This window comes from Pituophis catenifer, unplaced genomic scaffold (assembly GCF_029215685.1).
Source record: "Pituophis catenifer annectens isolate HBS135680 unplaced genomic scaffold, rPitCat1.0.hap2 SCAF_7, whole genome shotgun sequence".
NCBI classification, from domain to species: domain Eukaryota; kingdom Metazoa; phylum Chordata; class Lepidosauria; order Squamata; family Colubridae; genus Pituophis; species Pituophis catenifer.
Window position 1 is genome coordinate 56,685,193 of NW_027256887.1, and position 18,812 is coordinate 56,704,004.

The 18,812-nt window shown below is 38.2% G+C and overlaps 1 protein-coding gene across 2 annotated transcripts in view; it reads left to right on the top strand.

Annotated features, from left to right (window-relative positions):
- Nucleotides 1–1,611: 1,611 nt before the first annotated feature.
- The window catches only part of SCYL2 (SCY1 like pseudokinase 2), a 38,215-nt gene continuing 21,014 nt past the window's right edge, over nt 1,612–18,812 (top strand). The window contains exons 1-7 of one of the 2 annotated variants that reach the window (XM_070946602.1): nt 1,612–1,710; nt 8,565–8,769; nt 12,091–12,248; nt 12,852–12,996; nt 14,818–14,967; nt 16,231–16,452; nt 18,528–18,644. In XM_070946602.1, the coding sequence (XP_070802703.1) occupies nt 8,593–8,769; nt 12,091–12,248; nt 12,852–12,996; nt 14,818–14,967; nt 16,231–16,452; nt 18,528–18,644 (969 nt within the window). In that variant the 5' untranslated portion in view covers nt 1,612–1,710; nt 8,565–8,592. Of the gene's footprint in view, nt 1,711–8,564; nt 8,770–11,943; nt 12,007–12,090; nt 12,249–12,851; nt 12,997–14,817; nt 14,968–16,230; nt 16,453–18,527; nt 18,645–18,812 lie in introns of those variants that run through there. The other variant, XM_070946604.1, reaches the window with a different exon arrangement.

Consider the following 18,812-nt stretch of genomic DNA (forward strand, 5'->3'; position numbering starts at 1 on the left):
CAATTATAGGGAATTAATTAGATCTAAAATGAAATGGATCATGTAATCCCTTCCAGGATTCAGGCATGCACATGAGAAACAGGAATAATTTATCTGGAGCATTACTTTCTTCAGAACTTGCTTACAGATTAGAGCACTTGACAGTAGAGTAATTCAGCTATGGTTGAAAAAGTATCTGAGTCTATGGTAACCTTGTTTGTTGTCAATGTCACCACTAGGATGAAGCAGGAATGTTTCTTAGAGTACATGCTAAAATAAGCAGTCTCCTCAAAAATACTAAGACAAAAGATTATATTGAGAAGTAACCGTTAAGTCTTTTAAATGCCAAGATGTTTATGCATCTTGGACTTTACATCCATGATCCACAAAACCTGAATCTTCTCATAACTCTATTATAGTACATCAGTTCTCATGCTGATCTTCAGAATCAGAGAATATATAAATCAGTTTTGTATCAGCAATTTCTGCAACAAGTGGCAGCAGCCGATACGAGTAATGATAACTCTGTAAAGTATGTTTATGTAATTTCATGATGGTGTACACAGTATGTAAACAGATAATGTGTGTGATGAGGTAATTAAGCATATATAATTTGCTCTTCCCGTTCCTTTGGATGCCCACAATTTATACATTGCTGTTTATTAAATAAAGTACTGGTAGTCCTCAACTTACGACAATTGAGCCCAATATTTATGTTGCTAAGCGAGACAGTTAAGTTTCACCCCATTTTACGACCTTTCTTGCCACATTTAAGTGAATCACTGCAGTTGTTAAGTTAGTAACCTGCTTGTTAAGTGAATCTGGCTTCCCCATTGATCTTGCTTGTCACAAGGTTGCAAAAGGTGATCACATAACTCCCGGGACACTGCAAGGGTCATAAATATGAACCAGTTGCCAAGCTTCCGAATTCTGATCACGTGACCATGAGGATGCGGCAATGGCCATAAGTGCGAAAATGATCATAACTCGCTTTTTTCAGTGCCGTTAACTCTGAACGGTCACAAAACGAACTGTTCTAAATCGAGGATTACCTGTTCCACTGGCAGAGCTCATGCAATATACTAAGCCAGGGGTCTGCAACCTTGGCAACTTTAAGCCTGGCGGACTTTAACTCCCAGAATTCCCCAGCCAGCTTTGCTAGCTGGGGAATTCTGGGAGTTGAAGTCCGCCAGGCTTAAAGTTTTGCTGGCTGGGGAATTCTGGGAGTTGAAGGTTGGAGACCCCTGTACTAAGCCACCACACAGTAAGCTAAAACTGCCCTATATTGCAACAGGTGAAGTCAGCCTTGGAGATCAAAGGAGAGGCCAAAACCGAAAGGGAAGTTGCAGCGTCTTCGGTCTGAAAGCTTCAGCTGAAGCGCTCCTGAGGAACGCTCGCCTGGGGGAATGGAACGCATCCATAACAGCCACCAGCAGCTCCCCGGCCGTTTCACTCCAGAGCCGACCACCTGAACAGACCAGTCAAGCTCCCCTGACTACCGTTGGCGGCGCAAGCGGTGGGCGGAGCTTCCTCCGCCACAACTTCCGGCCCTGAGCCCATCTCCTGTTTCTCTCGCAGTGACAACAAGCGAGGCAGGCGGCGGAAGCTGAGGGGAAGGAGCAACCGGGTCAGGTTTGGGCGGCTGAGGTGGTCGCCATGGCGTAGCCGAGCCTGGTCTGCACTTGGTCAACCACGCCCCACAGTGGGGCTGGATCGTTTCTTCAGGGAGAGGTGAGCCGGGTTGAGGGCGGCGAGTGGCCTTAAAATCTTGGAGTGGGGAAGGGCCCCGTTTTTCTCCCTCCGAATGGCAAGGAGGGCCTGAACGGTGTAATCTGGGCAGGCAGGGACAGGGAGAGTTGGGTGACGTTATTCCTCTCCACCGTGTTTTCTGCTAAGGTGTTTTTCTCGATCTGTCGGGAGCGACGTGGCGGAAAAAAAGAGAAATAAAAGCAAGCTAACAGGCTCTTCCGGTTAAGAGGAAGGGCTGCTTCAACCTTCTGCTTACACGGTGAAAATCTCGTATCTGTTTTAGGCGTTTACTTACCCGAAAGAATGGGCTGCTATTCGTACATTTAGTCTGACATCTCAAAAAATGCCAACGATAGAAGCACTTTTGTTCTTAAGTGATCCCATAGTTGATTAATCTATTCTTAAAATGGACAATGCAAATGATATTACAGCATATTTAAAAGTTTGCATGTATATTGAAATGCCAAACGGAGCATAAAAATAATATGGGCTTGAGTATATTTCATCTGTTTTAATTGTCCACTTATTGCACCGTCTGAGAAAACTTGCTTGGGAAGTCTAAGCCAAAACACTTAATGGGATTGCCCTGTTTTGAAGAGTGCTGCTTCACGGAGAATTAAATTCTTTACTTTTTTATGTGTTGTGGGTCTTATGAACCTTTTTCTGACAACTCACTAAAAGTAATTTTTTGTGAGATATGGAAGCAGTTAAATCGAAATTACTGCCTTTAACACATATCCAAAATGCTACTGATTCTTATTTCCAGGCTTAAAAAAGCAGAGCAATAATTCCCAGATTTGCTTTTTCACTCTTTCCTAAATGTCAAAAGGGGAAAGTGACATTCTGATCTCAGGAGGCAGATGTACTGTATTCTAGAATGAGGATAGTGCTATTGGGAAAGCCATTTTATGGGCGCCTGTCCCCTTAATCTCTCAGGAGAGGGATACTCATAGTTCCCCACCCATTGAGTAGGTATATTTCACCAGAACAGATTGTTTGAAATTTACAAGAGATTAAATCATATAAGATTTCATAGTTAATAGATTTTGAATCAAATCCAAAGCCTGCTAGTAATCAGCACTTCTAGGATGAGGTTTTTTTTTTCCCGTATTAAATCAGTAAATACTGTTTAATAGGGAAGCAGCTGCATTTTGTATCAGCTGCAGATTATAGATCATTTTCAAAAGCAGTTTCACGTAGACCAAATTACCACTGTCTAGCTTTGGGACAAGAGTTAGAGTCATTAACCTCATTGTCTTTTCATTTGGAAAAGTCACATCTGGTAATCCAACTAGAACTGTCCAAAGGCTCTAGAAAAAAAAGCACACATAGATAGTAAAATAACAAAAAGGTACAGCACAAACATTAAAAAAGCAGAGATGAGGAAAAGAGTATGCTGTAAAGAAAGAAAATCTTTAAAAGGGGCAAAACATAGGTAATAATGCAAAATTAATTTTGTCCTTAAACTAATAATTAACCTAGACCACATAGAAATATATTTTCATCTTCTCATTTTTGGAATGTAGGCTTTTCAAAATAGATAACAGTCTTATTTATAGATGTATTCCTTAAAATCCTTATTTACAGTTTCATAAAATTATCCTCTTTTCCAGGCTCAATATAGCCAAAGTTCTGTCTGAAATGACAAAATCCATGTTTCAGAAATACAGTTCCATTTCTCATTAAGATCCTTAATAACGTTTCTTCCCAAAAATTTTGCTGACATATTGAAATCAATAAAACTGCATTTTCTTCCATTTTAAACCTTCTAAAGGGCCTAGTTATTTCATCTGATGAAATAATTTCATTTTAAATCATATTTTTTTTTGTTTCTTAACAACTGGAATCACTGATTCTCCAGAAGTGGATATAGTATTCCAGTTTTTCATTCCATAGAATTCCCCAGTCAGCTGGTTGGGAATTGTTGACAGGAGAATTTGGGAGTTGAAGTCTACGCATCTTAAAGATGCTGAGGTTGGAAAACATTTATATAATTTGATAGGTTGAGACAAATCAATTCAAAATAACTTTAACTGCTTCATGAAGATATAAAATTGTAATATAGTGAAAAAAATATGATGGAAACCCATAACCTTTTAGGGCAGGCCATTCTTCATAAAAGTAATATGAAAAATATCAAAGATTTTTTCAAAACTAATATAGCTGATTCCAATTTCTGTTACATCAAAATATTAATCATCAGGTAAATGTTGTCAGATAACCAGGTTTTCTGACCACAGCCTCCACCTGCTCTTCTATCAGGAATCATATGTCAAGGAGAATCCCCAGATTGCATGTCTGCTCTTTGGCAGCACTACCGCATCTTTGAAAGCAGTAAATGGAACAATCATGAATATAGAACAACTTTGTAACAAAGTCAGTTTCATTTTGTTAGGATTAAGTATGAATCTGTTCAACTTCGTTCAGTCGTACATTAAAGAAAACATCCACCGACGAAGATTTATTACCAAAGTAACAAGCAAATAAATATTGCAGAAGGCCAGATGGAGGAGGAGGGGTATAAAAAACATCTTAGATAGGCACCATCCTAACTCACACAATAAATAAAAGGAGGAGGAGGACAAGCATATTCAGACTTGCAAAATTCTGTTGTGGTAGTTAATCTCAATGAAAGTAGTTTTAGGTCTTCGTGGCACCAGTTTCTTGGCCTGGTCTACCTTGTAGGGCTGACATACACTGCCTGTATGCACTCGATCAAGACTGCATCTCCTGTTTGGTTTAGGATTGAGATTCATCATCATCATGATGACATAAAATCCCAAAATGATGATCTCACAACAGCTTTATGTAGGTGTTTAAAAGAAATGGAGAAACTGTACCCTGAGGTACATCATACCACACTACCCAAAGATTCAGTTTCCTCCACTAACACCATACAAGTTTGTCCCCTCAACAAGGGACAGAACCACTGCCAAACAGTGCCCGTAATCAACTCTCTCAAGTGACCCAAATAATAAAATGGTCCTGTCTTTAGCTGCTGTGAGATGTAGCAGGACTAAGAGTGTGAAAAATTCCCATCAATGTCTCACCATATGTCAGCTGCAACATCAAACAATATTGTTTCAATACCATGTGCAGACCTTATAAAAAGGAATGCAGTTAATTGATTTCTTGAGAATGTATATTTATTCATTTATCAAATTTATTTATTTATTTATTAAATTTGTTTGCCATCCATCTCATCACAAGTCAATGTTGGTATCCAAGCAGTAGCATTCCATTTCCATGCTAAGAATGATTTAAGCATTTAGTTCAATGTTAGCTAATTGAATATCAGAAAGCCCATAACTGGTGACAGTATTCTATTAAATACAAATGGAATGTAATAGAAATGTTATCAATGATTTTATTCTCAAAACAGATGGTTCTGTGTAGGACATGTTTATCATTTCTGTAGAAAATATGATAAGAAAATACTGTTTCTTGAAAGCAAAGTTCACAATTGATATAATGTATATATTTTTATTCTGGAATTAAAATAGCTGAGATTTGATGATGAAATTACAGTAAAAGCTTGTGTACATTGGAGGAAATAGATTATACAGAACATAGGATAATATAATTGGAAATGACCTTGGAGGTCTTCTAGTCCAACCCCCTGCTCAAGAAGGAGACCCCATACCATTTCAGACAAATGGTTGTCCAGTCTCTTCTTAAAAGCCTCCAGTGATGAAGCACCCACAACTTCTGAAGGCAAGCCATTCCACTGGTTAATTGTTCTTAGTTTTGGGTTACTTCTCTCCTTGATTAGTTTCCATCCATTGTTTCTTGTCTTGCCTTCTGGTGCTTTCAAAAATAGATTTGACACCCCTCTTCTTTGTGGCAGCCCCTCAAATACTGGAACACTGCTATTATGTCATCCCTAGTCCATTATCAAATACATAAATACAATCTCAACCATCCAAAATATGATGCCCTATAAATAATCTAATCCATATCTGTTTATAATTGAACTGTCTGTTCAAATGTTGCTGGATTGCCAGAAGAATAATTTCTTGCACTGATGTAAGGAGAATATTATAGTTAAAATTAAGTAATTTGTAATCTCAGAATCATTGACTAATTTTTGAGTATTCCTAAAATGCAGGGGAAGTAACAGAAGATTAGAGAAAGGCTATTATTTCATACTTTTAAAAAAGGAAAATAGAAATGACAGATCTGTTGGTTTAGCATCAATCTTACTTTTTTTTTTTTTTACAAAGTAATTAGTATACCAAGGGAATGCTGCAGATTACTGTACTTAAACTTCAGTGAGACACTTGATACAGTTGACTGCAGCCTCTTTTTTGATGCAATGAAATGTTGTGAGATGGATTGTCCCTCTACCAAATGGATTTGCAGTTGGTGGAACAATTGTACCCAATATGTAGACCTCCGGCTGTGCTTCTGGTGGCGTTGGAGGCAAGGACCACGAGCTCTGCAGCCCCGCTCTGCTCTCCCTGTCAGAGGGCTCCAAAAGGAGCCATAGCCACCCTGTAGGGCTGGTGAAGTAAAGGGGGGCACCTTACAGGTTGAAGAGAGCTGCATCTCTCCTCCCTGGCTTGATAAATCCCCCTCATCCGAAGACAAAGAGCAGCGGCCGTCAACATGGCTGCCATGAAGCTGGGGACAGCCAAAACACATAAGAAAGTGCAGGAGCAAAGAGAACAATGAACAGAGATTGTTTCTGGGTGAGATGAATTTTCGTTTCTTTAAAAATTACCCCAAGGAAACAAAAAAAAATCCTAGAGAAAAGATTCTAAAAATATAACTGTTTAAGCGGCGAAAGAAAAGAGATTTGATAAAGAGATCTATGCTGAAAAGTAAGCCAAAAGCACCATCTTCTGACGAAGGGAAAAGCAACTCCTAGACTTCTGGAAACTTACAGAAGAGGAAAGGAATATTTGATATTTGGTGGTTGTCACTTTTTAACTATTGCCTTATGCTTACCAGAGGTAGAAATAAGAAAAACATTTTATAAAAGAGACTCTGGAAAGCTAGAATAAAAGACTAAAACCACAGAACAGACTTAAAGAACTTGGAAAATACCTTGGACTATCAGAGTATTGAGTAAATGCTGGAACTGACTCATTTAAATAATAGACTTTGTTTTGAAAGAAATGGATTTTGAGTAAATCCATAAATACCTGCTGGAAAAAGGCAGCATGGAAATTTGAGAGGAGAGCCCCATTTACTAATGATTGGAAATTTGGACTCTTTCTGAACTAGATTGTGATTTTGTTGTTTATTTCACTTTTATTGCTATTATGACTGGAGTTGAAGCTATGGAAATGAGAGGACATTTTAATAAGATCACTTTGTTGTTACAAAATATTATGGATTCAATTGATGGTATAGATGAGAAAATGGAAAACATTTTACAATGAACAAAGATCAAACTGCCCATGAACTGGTGGAAGCAACAGAAAGTCTAGATGAAATGAATTATTCAAGACAGCAAATTGAATACAAACAGGGAAAAAATATGGATCAGAAAAACCAGCAAATGAAGCAACAGCTCGACGAAGAGGAAGACCAGATAAATGATAAGCAAAAGGAGCGAAGAGAACAGATGGATTGGGCACATCAACAAATAAATCAAGGCCTGGAGCAAAAAATAGGACTGACAAACCAGCTGATAAAGGGAGAAAGACCGAAGAAAATAAAAAGACAAATCGACAACTGGAGAGACAGGAAGATACCTTTGATAAGGAGATTGGGACATGGGCAGACATCTGGGAGAAGTGGCAGTATAAGATTCTACTGGGAGAAAGGTTTAGATTGGACAAGAAAGATATAGATGAAGATAAAGACAAAGATGAGGAATGTGGGAGGCGAATTAAAAAATGGATAAGAATTGAAGCACTAAACAGAAGAAGAGATGACAGATAGAAGGAATTGCCATTTAAATATTAAAGTAGCCTGATTGTAAGCTGAAAGAGGCAGGAATAAAATTAGATAGGGGAAATATTAGAATGTAATTTTTTATAAAATGAATAAAAATAATAGAAAGATTAGAAGTTTACAGATGTTAGGCATTTTTTTAAATGTATGTTTAAACAATATAATGAGGATTACTTAAATTTGATAAATGTGATAGAGATTATTAATATTGTTACTGCGAATTGGATTAATATGAATGACACCCAAAACTAACTCTACACACAATATGGATGTATATTTAATAATAATAATAATAATAATAATAATAATAATAATAATAATAAATTGTACCCAATATGTAATCTTTGGTGGAGGTATTCATCATAGAGAAAATCTATGTGTGAAGTTACTAAGAGTCACCAATGACTTGATGGCAGATAATCAATGAGACTGTGTCTACATGAAGAGTAGTATGCAATGGGACATCTCAGAATTCTATTCTAGACCCAGTGCTCTTCAATATTTTTTTAGACAACTGGTCTTTTAGCAAATTTGAAGTCAATATATCAACACTACAAGATAGAATAGGGAGTACTTCTTCAGTGTGAGACAGTTGTGAAAAGATCCAATGTGATGGTTGGCTGCATCACAGGGATATATGTTGAGATTACAGGAAATGATCATTCTCTTCTACGCTGCACTGGGTCTAGAATACTGTGTCCAGTTTTGGTTATCACAATACAAGAAAGATGCTGAGAAATTGGAAAATGTGTAGAGAAAAGTCATTGTTCAAATTCAAAAAGGGATACAAAAATGTTAAAATTCTTTATTATTGTGGCATCAAGCTTTCATTTAAATAATGAAAGTGAGTAACATTTAGTGAGTAAATGATGTATATTTTACTATTTGTATTAATAAAATTTCCAAAACAATTTTAATAATTTCCTTTATAGGTAAACATACTGCAGAATTGCCATAACAATGGAGTTGATGCTAAATAAATTGAAGAGCACTGTTACAAAAGTGACTGCAGATGTCACAAGTGCAGTCATGGGAAATCCTGTAACCAGGGAATTTGATGTTGGTCGGCACATTGCTAGTGGTGGCAACAAACTTGCTTGGAAAATTTTTAATGGCTTTAAAAAGTCAACAAAACAGGTAAGCTTTTTGAGAAAGATATCTATATAATCAGAGTGGTATTTCAAAAGAGAGTATGTAGTTTACAATGGCAGAATAAAAGTTGCTGACTATGCTCAACATTATAATATTTGTGGAAGTGGTGTTCATATATGTTCCTGTTAGGTTTCTAAAATGTCTCAATATTTAAAAGTTACGAGAAAACTAAAGAGAATTAAATATACTATAACTTCTTAGATTTCAATCTAAGGAGGTTGTCTATCTGTAATTAGATATATGAAATCTATCCTAAACTATCTCAGACCTGTGTGCTTACATTACTATTGAGTATTCAGATGTCAATAAGACAACTTGAATATATCTTTACCTTAGTGTGGTGGGATTATTGCATTAATCCTGCGATAATGTAGTTGTTGCAATACCCCCATGATCACATTATCAAAATGATCACCTAATGACTGCTACGCTTGGTGATAGAAATTCCAGTCCAAATTAGGGTTGTTGTCAGAAATACTGGTAGGTGAGAGTGATTATGTATGAGTTTGATAGATTTATAAATAAGATACTTCATGTCATATGTAATTTTTAATTAGTAATTATTTTGTTGTTCTAGCTCTACCCTTTTAAAATAAATAATGTGAATATTTTTTAAAAAATATTCACATTATTTAACCTGGACAGTTTTGGGCCAACTGTTTTAAGAGTGGATTACTATGTATAAATTGCAATGTGGCTTTTATATCTAAAGAGCATCTCTTGCATAAATCTGTCCATCAGTTGTTGTTCTTATTAGGTTTGTTGTACATTCTATTACCAAAAAAGATGAACTATAATTATATAATACAATCTTCCATCAGTTACTCCGTTACTGCTAAGATATAATGAAGGCCTTTTTCATTTAATTTACCAAGCTTTTGGTAAATTTAATTGTGTTAATTTTGATTAGTGTCTTTTAAATAGTTGTGATTATTGTTTCTTTTTCACCTCAATTATTTTTAGACCATATAATATGATCTGCCTATGGATACCTGAGAAACAAATATAAAATCAATTGTTATATTGATTTTATTATTTCTGCAATTTGTTACTTGGAGGACTGTATGTCTATGCATTTAGTAGACTTGTTTTGATTGAATGAGGAAGGTGTGAGAAATTCTTAGGTTGGAGTAGTAGGTATCTGACAGGTGTTGTTGTAACAAAGATCTTGTTCTGTTTCCTGTAGTGCTAGATGATCAAACAATTATGAATAGATTATACTTACATTGACTCTGATGTAGGTGCTACCACAGGTTGTCCCAAAGGTGCTTTTCAAATGGCAGCTGGACTTCCTTGAAAACATTTTGCTTCTCATCTAAGAAACTTCTTCAATTCCATCAGTTTGGTCATCCAGACTTGGATGATTGAAAATCTCCATAGACATGCTACCACAGATTCCTTGATTTATGACCAACAATAAGCAATATGGTTGTAAAGCGAGACATCATGTGACCACATTGCTTACAATCCTGACAATCCCAGTTGCCCTCTTTAAGCAAATTCCACCAGTCATCAGCCAAAGACCTACCCCGATTCCAACCATTCCAGGCTTGGTCCTTCCCAGCCCTGAGTCTCAGTAAGGTAAGGGACTGCCTCCAATTCTCCCCAGCCATCAATCTTCCCCCACCCATCTCTGCCCTTTTGGCTGTTACACTCTTGTGTATAGCAAATAGGAGCAGAATAGCATGGCTCTGGGGCTGCTTGCTATGCCCAGGAACTCACCCCACCCTACAGAGCCAGTAGCATGGCACAAGGCAGTTTTTTGACACTTTGTGATTCTGGGCTGTAAAAAGCAGCCTTTGAGCTACAGCACAAAGCCTAGTTGCAGCAATATGGCACAAAGCTACAGCGCATTCCAACCACAGTTGCTCTCACCACCATGGTCTCCATCTTCAGTGATGTAGCATCACAATTTCTGAAGGCAAGCCATTCCACTGATTAATTGTTGGCACTGTCAGGAAATTTCTCCTTAGTTCTAGGTTGGATCTCTTTCTGTTACTTCTTGTCCTGCCTTCAGGTACTTTGGACAATAGGTTGACTGTCTCTTCTTTGTAATAGCCCCTTAAATATTGGATGACTGCTATCATGTTATCCCTACTCCTTCTTTCATTATCTCTCTAGGTAATCTCTCTAGGTATTCTGAGCCTTATTAAAGCTTTAAAAATGCTTTTATCTATCATTCATATATGTATATTTTCTGATTTTTTTTCTCACATTTTAGTGCTATGTAATTGGATCCGAAGAAAAGGTGTTTCAAAGCATGCATAGGTACACAAGTCAGTAGTCAGTGACACTTTAAATGTGCCTTTTCCCAAGATTGTGCTATATAATGAGTGTGATCCCAGGAACAGACTCAAATACTTCAAGGACTTTTAAGAAGAGATTGTATAGCCATTTGTCTGAAATGGTATAGGGTCTTCTGCTTGAGCAGGGGGTTGAACTAGACTACCTCCAAGGACCTAACTCTATTATTTTCTTCTTCTGCTAGATTTGGCTGAATGTCACTTATCAGGAAAATTGTTCTATTGTACTTACTGTGTTAATATTCCAGTGAATTTTTCAGCACCATTATGTAATAGAGTTAAAACTCTACTTTTAATAAAATCTTTCTATCACATGTAAAGAGAATATGACACCATCAGGTGCCTGAACATAAAGCTTATTTTTTTACTTAAGACATAGCTTGAAAATTCTGAATAGATATAGTAGTTTAAGTGTGGTTTGTATATAGGTTGTCCTCAAGGCCTTTCATTTAATGACCATTCAAACTTAAAATGGTGCTGAAAAAGGTGACTTATGACTGGTCCTTGTACTTATGACTGTCACAGAATTCCCATGGTCACATGATCAAAATTTGGGCAGTTGACAATCAACATGTATTTACTGGTTGCAGCATCCCAGGATCACATCATTACCATTTGTGACCTTCCTAACCAACTTCCAGCAAGCTAAGTCAATGGCAAATGTCAGATCTGCTTAACAACTATGTGATTCACTTAACAATTGCATGATTCACTTAAAAACCTGCATTGTTTTGTTTAACTGTGTCAAAAGAAATTATAAAATTGAGCACGACTCATAATAACTGTCTTGCTTAGCAACAGATGTTCCAGTCCCAATTGTGGTTGTAATTCGAAGACCACCTGTACAAGATGGCAATTCTCTTACAGTGGTGAAATGACTTGTTTTCAATTAAAAGGCATCAAGAAGAATTATTTTAAAGTAAAGTATTAAATGTAGTTTTCTTTAGTAAGATACACAAAATATAACTGGTTCATTAATTACATTTGTATATCTTACGTTTAGGAAGTGGCAGTCTTCGTATTTGATAAAAAACTTATGGATAAATATCAGAAATTTGAGAAGGATCAAATTATTGATTGCTTAAAACGCGGAGTTCAGCAGTTGACAAGACTTCGACATCCTCGGCTGCTAACTGTGCAGCATCCACTAGAAGAATCCCGGTAAAAAATTCTGATGTTAAAGTAATAATAGATTCAAAGTCAAAACAGTCTAATAATTGGATTCTGATGAATTTTGAAAATAGACGACCAAAGTGCAGTATAGCATACAGAATTTTTAAAAAACTGAATTCTTTTTCAAAAACTTACATAGATTTCTAAATAAAGCAAGGGTTTACAACTTAAACACATATTTTAAATACTTTTCAAATATTTTATACCCTGGGTATAATGGGTGATGAAATACATGCATTTAATTCAGTTTGCATTCTATGAATGCAAGAGAGTCTCTTAAGGAAAACTCAAAGGGATCTATTTAAAATATTCAGAAATTTCATTTTCTTCTTTTTCCAGTAATTCTGAGAAGCTTTAAAGGATTTTAACTGATGTTTATTCTTGCAAAATAATGGTGATTTATGTAGTTGGGATTTCGGTACTTGCTGTTAAGAATATATAAGAAATATATTCACTTATCATAACGTCTTGTGAATTTTCCAGATGCCAGTGTGCTATACAGCCTATAAACTACCTGCATTAGTATACCTATCTCTTTTTTTAAATTGAATGTTTGGAGTGTTTAGTAAAACTATTCTTTTTTTCTTTTAGAGATTGTCTAGCATTTTGTACAGAACCAGTTAGTGCAAGTTTGGCTAATATACTGGGTAACTGGGAGAATCTTCCTTCACCCTTACCATCTGACATCAAAGAATATAACTTGTATGATGTGGAAACGAAATATGGCTTACTTCAGGTATACATTGACTTATAACTTACATCAATTATGATGCATCATAATTGTAATCCATTCAAAATTGTGTGTGTGTGTCTATAAATGAGCAGATGAATTCTAATTTTACCACTTGGAGGCAGGAGGACCATTATGTGACTAAAGATATGAAAGTAAACATATTTGAAGAAGTGGATCTTGTAATATTTTGCATGCTGTGCTCTATTTTCGAACACCTTAATGTATTCCATATATAAAGGAGGCACTTAGTCCACATTATTTTCCTTCTACAGAAAGAAAAAAACAATAAAAAGTATTGTTTATAATAAAAATTATAATAAATTTGTACATCAATTCCTTGCATGTTGTAAAATAATCTGCAAGTGAATTCACACATTTTAGATGGTTAAAAACTTCAGTCCTCAGCTGCTTTCGGTTCTTAAAAGATTTTTGGGAACCCCTCAAGAGATTATCTTGTTCAGATATCTTGGTCATTTGCATGCTACTGTCTATGTTCTAGAATTGTTGTTTTTGTGTAAATTGTGCAAAAATTTCTCACCAATAAGGGCTTAAAGACCTAATTACAATTGATTGGATGAGCGAGTATGTCTTGGTTACATTGTGTGGAGTATTGAGATAGTGGTTGCAAGCAAAAATATAATCCATCATAATTAAGTTTCAGAAAATTGAGGGGAAAAGACATTATCACAAGAATGTGATAATGTCGGTGTTGGCGGGGGGGCAGAGGTCTGCCTCGAGGCCCCTTACGTATGGGGTTCCTCAGGGGTCGGTCCTCTCTCCCCTTTTGTTCAACCTCTATATGAAGCCGCTGGGGAAGATCATCGGTGGTTTCGGGGTGAGGTGATACCCAACTTTTTATGTCCACCCCGAATCAACCCAGTGATGCCCTCGACGTGATGTCCTGGTGCCTGGAAGCAGTGCGGCTCTGGATGGGGACGAACAGGCTTCAGATCAACCCTGCCAAGACAGAATGGCTGTGGGTACTGGCATCTCGGTTCCGGGAGAATATTCCATCGTTGGCTATAGGGGGTGAGGTGTTGCCCCCTGTAGAAAGAGCACACAATTTAGGTGTCCTCCTGGATTCACGGTTGACTCTGGACAATCATGTAACGACCGTGACCAGGGGGGCATTTGCGCAGATTCGTCTGGTGCACCAGTTGTGCCCCTACCTGGACCGCGATGACTTACGCACAGTCACTCATGTGCTCGTCATCTCCCGGATCGACTACTGCAATGCTGTCTACATAGGGCTGCCCTTGAAGACCATTCGGAGGCTTCAGCTGGTGCAGAATGCGGCCGCGCGGGTAGTGTCCCAACACTCTCATGTTACACCCCTCCTGCAGGACCTGCATTGGCTACTGGTTGCCCTCCGGGTGAGATTCAAGGTGCTGGTAATTACCTATAAAGCCCTACATGGCTTAGCCCCAGGATACCTGGCGGACCATCTGCGGCCAGCAACAGCTTCCCTTCGCCCGGCGCGTTCTCACAGGGAGGGTCTCCTTGGGGTCCCGTCGGCCGGAGAGTGTAGACTGGTGACTCCCAGGGAGCGGGCCTTCTCTGTGGGTGCACCTACTCTGTGGAATTGGCTCCCTCCCGACCTTCGCTCCTTCCGCCGTGATCTTAAAACATGGCTATTTGGCCTGGCCAGATTGGACTGAAGGGATTTTAAATGTGATTTTAACGGGTTCTTATATTTGTTATATTTTATAATTAAATTTGTGTATTTATTGTTGTGAGCCGCCCTGAGTCCTTTGGAGAGAGGGCGGCATACAAGCCCAAATAATAAATAAATAAATAAATAATATAACTTGTCCTTCCCAACAGGTTTCAGAAGGCTTGTCATTTCTACACAGCAGCGTGAAAATGGTCCATGGCAACCTTACTCCTGAAAACATAATTTTGAATAAAAGTGGTGCATGGAAAATTATGGGATTTGACTTCTGCATTCAATCAATAAATCCATCTGAACAAGAGGTAATAAATTGCTTAATGTGTTATTTTTCTTAAATGAAGCCCAGCTGAAAAACTAAGAGTCTAATACTTAGCTGATTTTAAATTTTTAAAAGTTTACAATGTGTCAATACACAATAGTTCCTTTACTTTACCAGATAGACAAATACATGATATTATCATAGATAATTTTGTATAAGATTTGTGGTTTGTACTTTTTAGTACAAATTAAGATTTTATGGATTTTTGAGGAGGTTATGGAGGACAGGCTAGTGAATTATTTATTTATTTTATATTATTTATATAATCACCAACTCACAAAGATGACTTGGATAGTTTATAAAATAAAAACACAAAACCCTACTGCAAACAATTGCCTAGTGCCCAAGGATAAACAATAGCCTCAGTCACAATCAGTAGTAACAACTCATCTACCCAAAATGCCTGGGGAAACTGCCAGGTTTTCATTGGTTGGTGAAAGGCTAAGAGAGTTGGGGTCCAACAAGATCACAGATATTCATCACTATTGCAAGATGGCATTGTTTGATAGGACATGGAGCAAATCTGACTATCTACTAGATCTGGTGAGTCAAAAAAAAAAAATTGAAGACAGTCCTACAGATTGCCTGTCATGTGCCATGGAGGTTTTATAGATAATGGTAGTCTTCTGCCAGGGCAGCTCATAGAACACTGGTATTATAGTCATAACAGGAAATACCAAACACTACTTGCACCACTACATCCTGGACCAGTTGCAGCTTCTGTGTATTTTTCAAAGGCATATAGAATGCATTCAATAATCCAGTTGGGAAGTGAGTAAGGCTTGAGTCACTATAAGCAGGGTCTTCTAATCCAGAAATGGCCACAATTGACGTACAAGGCAAACCTGTGCAAAAGCCCCACTGGCCATGGCTGTCACTTGTTCTTCAAGTGGGACCTGAGAGTTCAAAAGGATTCTCAAATACATCCCCATACAGAGTTAAGGATGGAAAATCCCCAGAGTAAGGGGGCCTTAAAATTCCCAGCAACTTGATCTTGCCATGGTTGAAGCTTATTATCCCTCATCCATTAGGTATCTAACAACCCTAAAATTAAGCATGATGGTATATTTACCGTGTTTTCCCGAAAATAAGACCCTGTCTTATATTTTTTGGACCCTGAAATAAGTGCTTGGCCTTATTGCCATGCGCTCAAAAGCCTGATTGGCCTTATTATCAGGGGATATTTTATTTTGATTTAAATTTTATCGTTTCAAAATATATGACTTGATTACACTTCTTATTGCAGCTCAAATTCTCTTCTAAAGAATGGGATCCAAATTTACCATCTTTGTGTCTTCCAAATCCTCAGTATTTGGCACCAGAATACATCCTTTCAGTAAGCTGTGAAACAGCTAGTGACATGTATTCTCTAGGGGCAATTATATATGCTATATTTAATAATGGGAAGCCAATTTTTGAGGTCAACAAACAAGATATATATAAAAGCTTCAGCAGACAGCTGGATCAGGTACATTTAAATCTATTAATACGTATTTTCAAATACATAAGTCCTCAACTTATGACTGGTTGCTTAGCAACCTTTTGAAGTTACAACAGACTCCCCAAAAGTTACTTACAACCTGATTTCGAAGTTACAATGGCTACAGCACTCTTGCAGTCATTTGCCCTTATGGCTGAAAGCAGGGATGGTGCAGCATTCATCCACCCTACTGGAACCCTTCAGCCACTCATTCATCCAAGGGAAATCAGGCTGGCTGTAAGTGGATGCAAGTCAGCTGGAGCTTGCAAGCTATCACTAGCAGCCTTCTCATTCAGCAAGCAAGAGGAGATCAGTTGTCTGGTGCTTGATAGCTTCCTTCCCACTCAAGGACTTTCAGGAGTCGGCATGCTTCACAGCCCAGCAGTACTCACCTTTCTGGTTTTTTTTTGCAGCTTCTGAGAGAGGCACCCAGCCCAATAAAGGATCAGCTTTCTTACTGATTTAGCCTCCTGGCAAAGCAGGTGTTATTCTTGCAAATCTGTAGGGAGTTCCCTTTTTAAGGAGGCTTCATAAATTCCACAAACAAATGGAGTCTCCTTAAAAAGTGGAGCCTCCTTAAAACAAAACTCTTAAGTATTGTGAGAATAGAACCTGTTGCAAAATAGCAGGAGTTTGCCATGAGTCTGGGGTTGTAAGAAACTGATGCTATATTGGGCCAGGTGTCTCTTTCTGAAGATGCAAAAAACAAAAAGGTAAGTTGTGCACTGCTGAGCAAACAAGAGTCCTGCACTTGCTGAGCAAACAAGAGTCCTTGGGTCGGATCTCCCATTGTTCAATTGAGGTTTGCAAGCTCTGGATGGATTAATCTCCCCTTGCATGTTGGAGATTGAAAACCCTGTTCAGCCTGATCTCCACGTCTTTGCTGGGTGGGAAGGCCACTGGAAGCTTGCAAGTTCCAGCTGGCTTGATTTCCCTTGCTTGCTGGGTGAGAAGAACGCTGAAGGACTGTGGGAACCCCATGGGATGAGAAGCCAAATATGTGTTGCTTCAGGGGGTTTGGGTAGCCATGGGAGGTATGGACCAGATGATCGTGGGCCTGCAGAGGCCTCCCAGAATCTCCTCCACCTGAGGCACCATGTGCTCCATTTAACACCTTCAGCTTTGTTTAATAGCTGCATCAGGGAGACAAGGGAGTGGGATGGTTTGTTGTTATTAGTTGCGAAGTTGTGTCCGACCCATCGTGACCCCATGGACAACGTTCCTCCAGGCCTTCCTGTCCTCTACCATCCCCCGTAGTCTATTTAAGCTCACACCAGCTGCTTCAGTGACTCCATCCAGCCACCTCATTCTCTGTCGTCCCCTTCTTCTTTTGCCCTCAATCTTTCCCAGCATTAGGCTCTTCTCCAGTGAGTCCTTCCTTCTCATTAGGTGACCAAAGTATTTGAGTTTCATCTTCAGGATCTGGCCTTCTAAAGAGCAGTCAGGGTTGATCTCTAGGACTGACTGGTTTGATCACCTTGCAGTCCAAGGGACTCGCAGGAGCCTTCTCCAGCACCAGAGTTCAAAGGCCTCAATTCTTTGGCGCTCAGCCTTTCTTATGGTCCAACTTTCACAGCCATACATTGCAAACTGGGAAAACCATAGCCTTGACTATACGCACTTTTGTTAGCAGGGTGATGTCTCTGCTTTTTAATATGCTGTCTAGATTTGCCATAGCTTTCCTCCCCAGGAGCAAGCGTCTTTTAATTTCTTGGCTGCAGTCCCCATCTCTGTTGATCTTGGAGCCCAGGAAAATAAAATCTATCACTACCTCCATTTCTTCCCCATTTATTTGCCAGGAGTGGGATGGTTAAGTGAGGCTATTTCGCTTAAAGGTCACTGACATGCAACTGTAATGGGCAGGCTCCATTATGGTTGTATCTCAAGGACTGTTTGTATTGATTTATAATGGCTGATTTCAGATATTAGACTTGATTTGTGAGCATGAAAATGTATATTGTATATGGTGAAATTCTAAACTGAAAGATTTTTATATAATGCACATATTACAGGCAGGAATTTTTTTGTTGTTGTTAATGATGGATGGCATGTGTTCTGTACAGCTTAGTCGGTTGAATTCCAGTAATCTTCAGAACATCCCAGACGATGTCCGTGAACATGTGAAACTGTTGTTAAATGTCACTCCTGCAGTCAGACCAGATGCAGACCAAATGACTAAAGTGAGTAACTGCAGAACATAAGTCTTCAATTGTTATAACAAACAATGAATATAGAGTTTTAAAATGTTTTGTTAAAATACCCTGGATTATGGGATTATGGGAAATATAAGTGATTACATTTCTCTTATTAACAGAGCTAGTGCTCAGTAATTCCCTAGAATTTCTTTT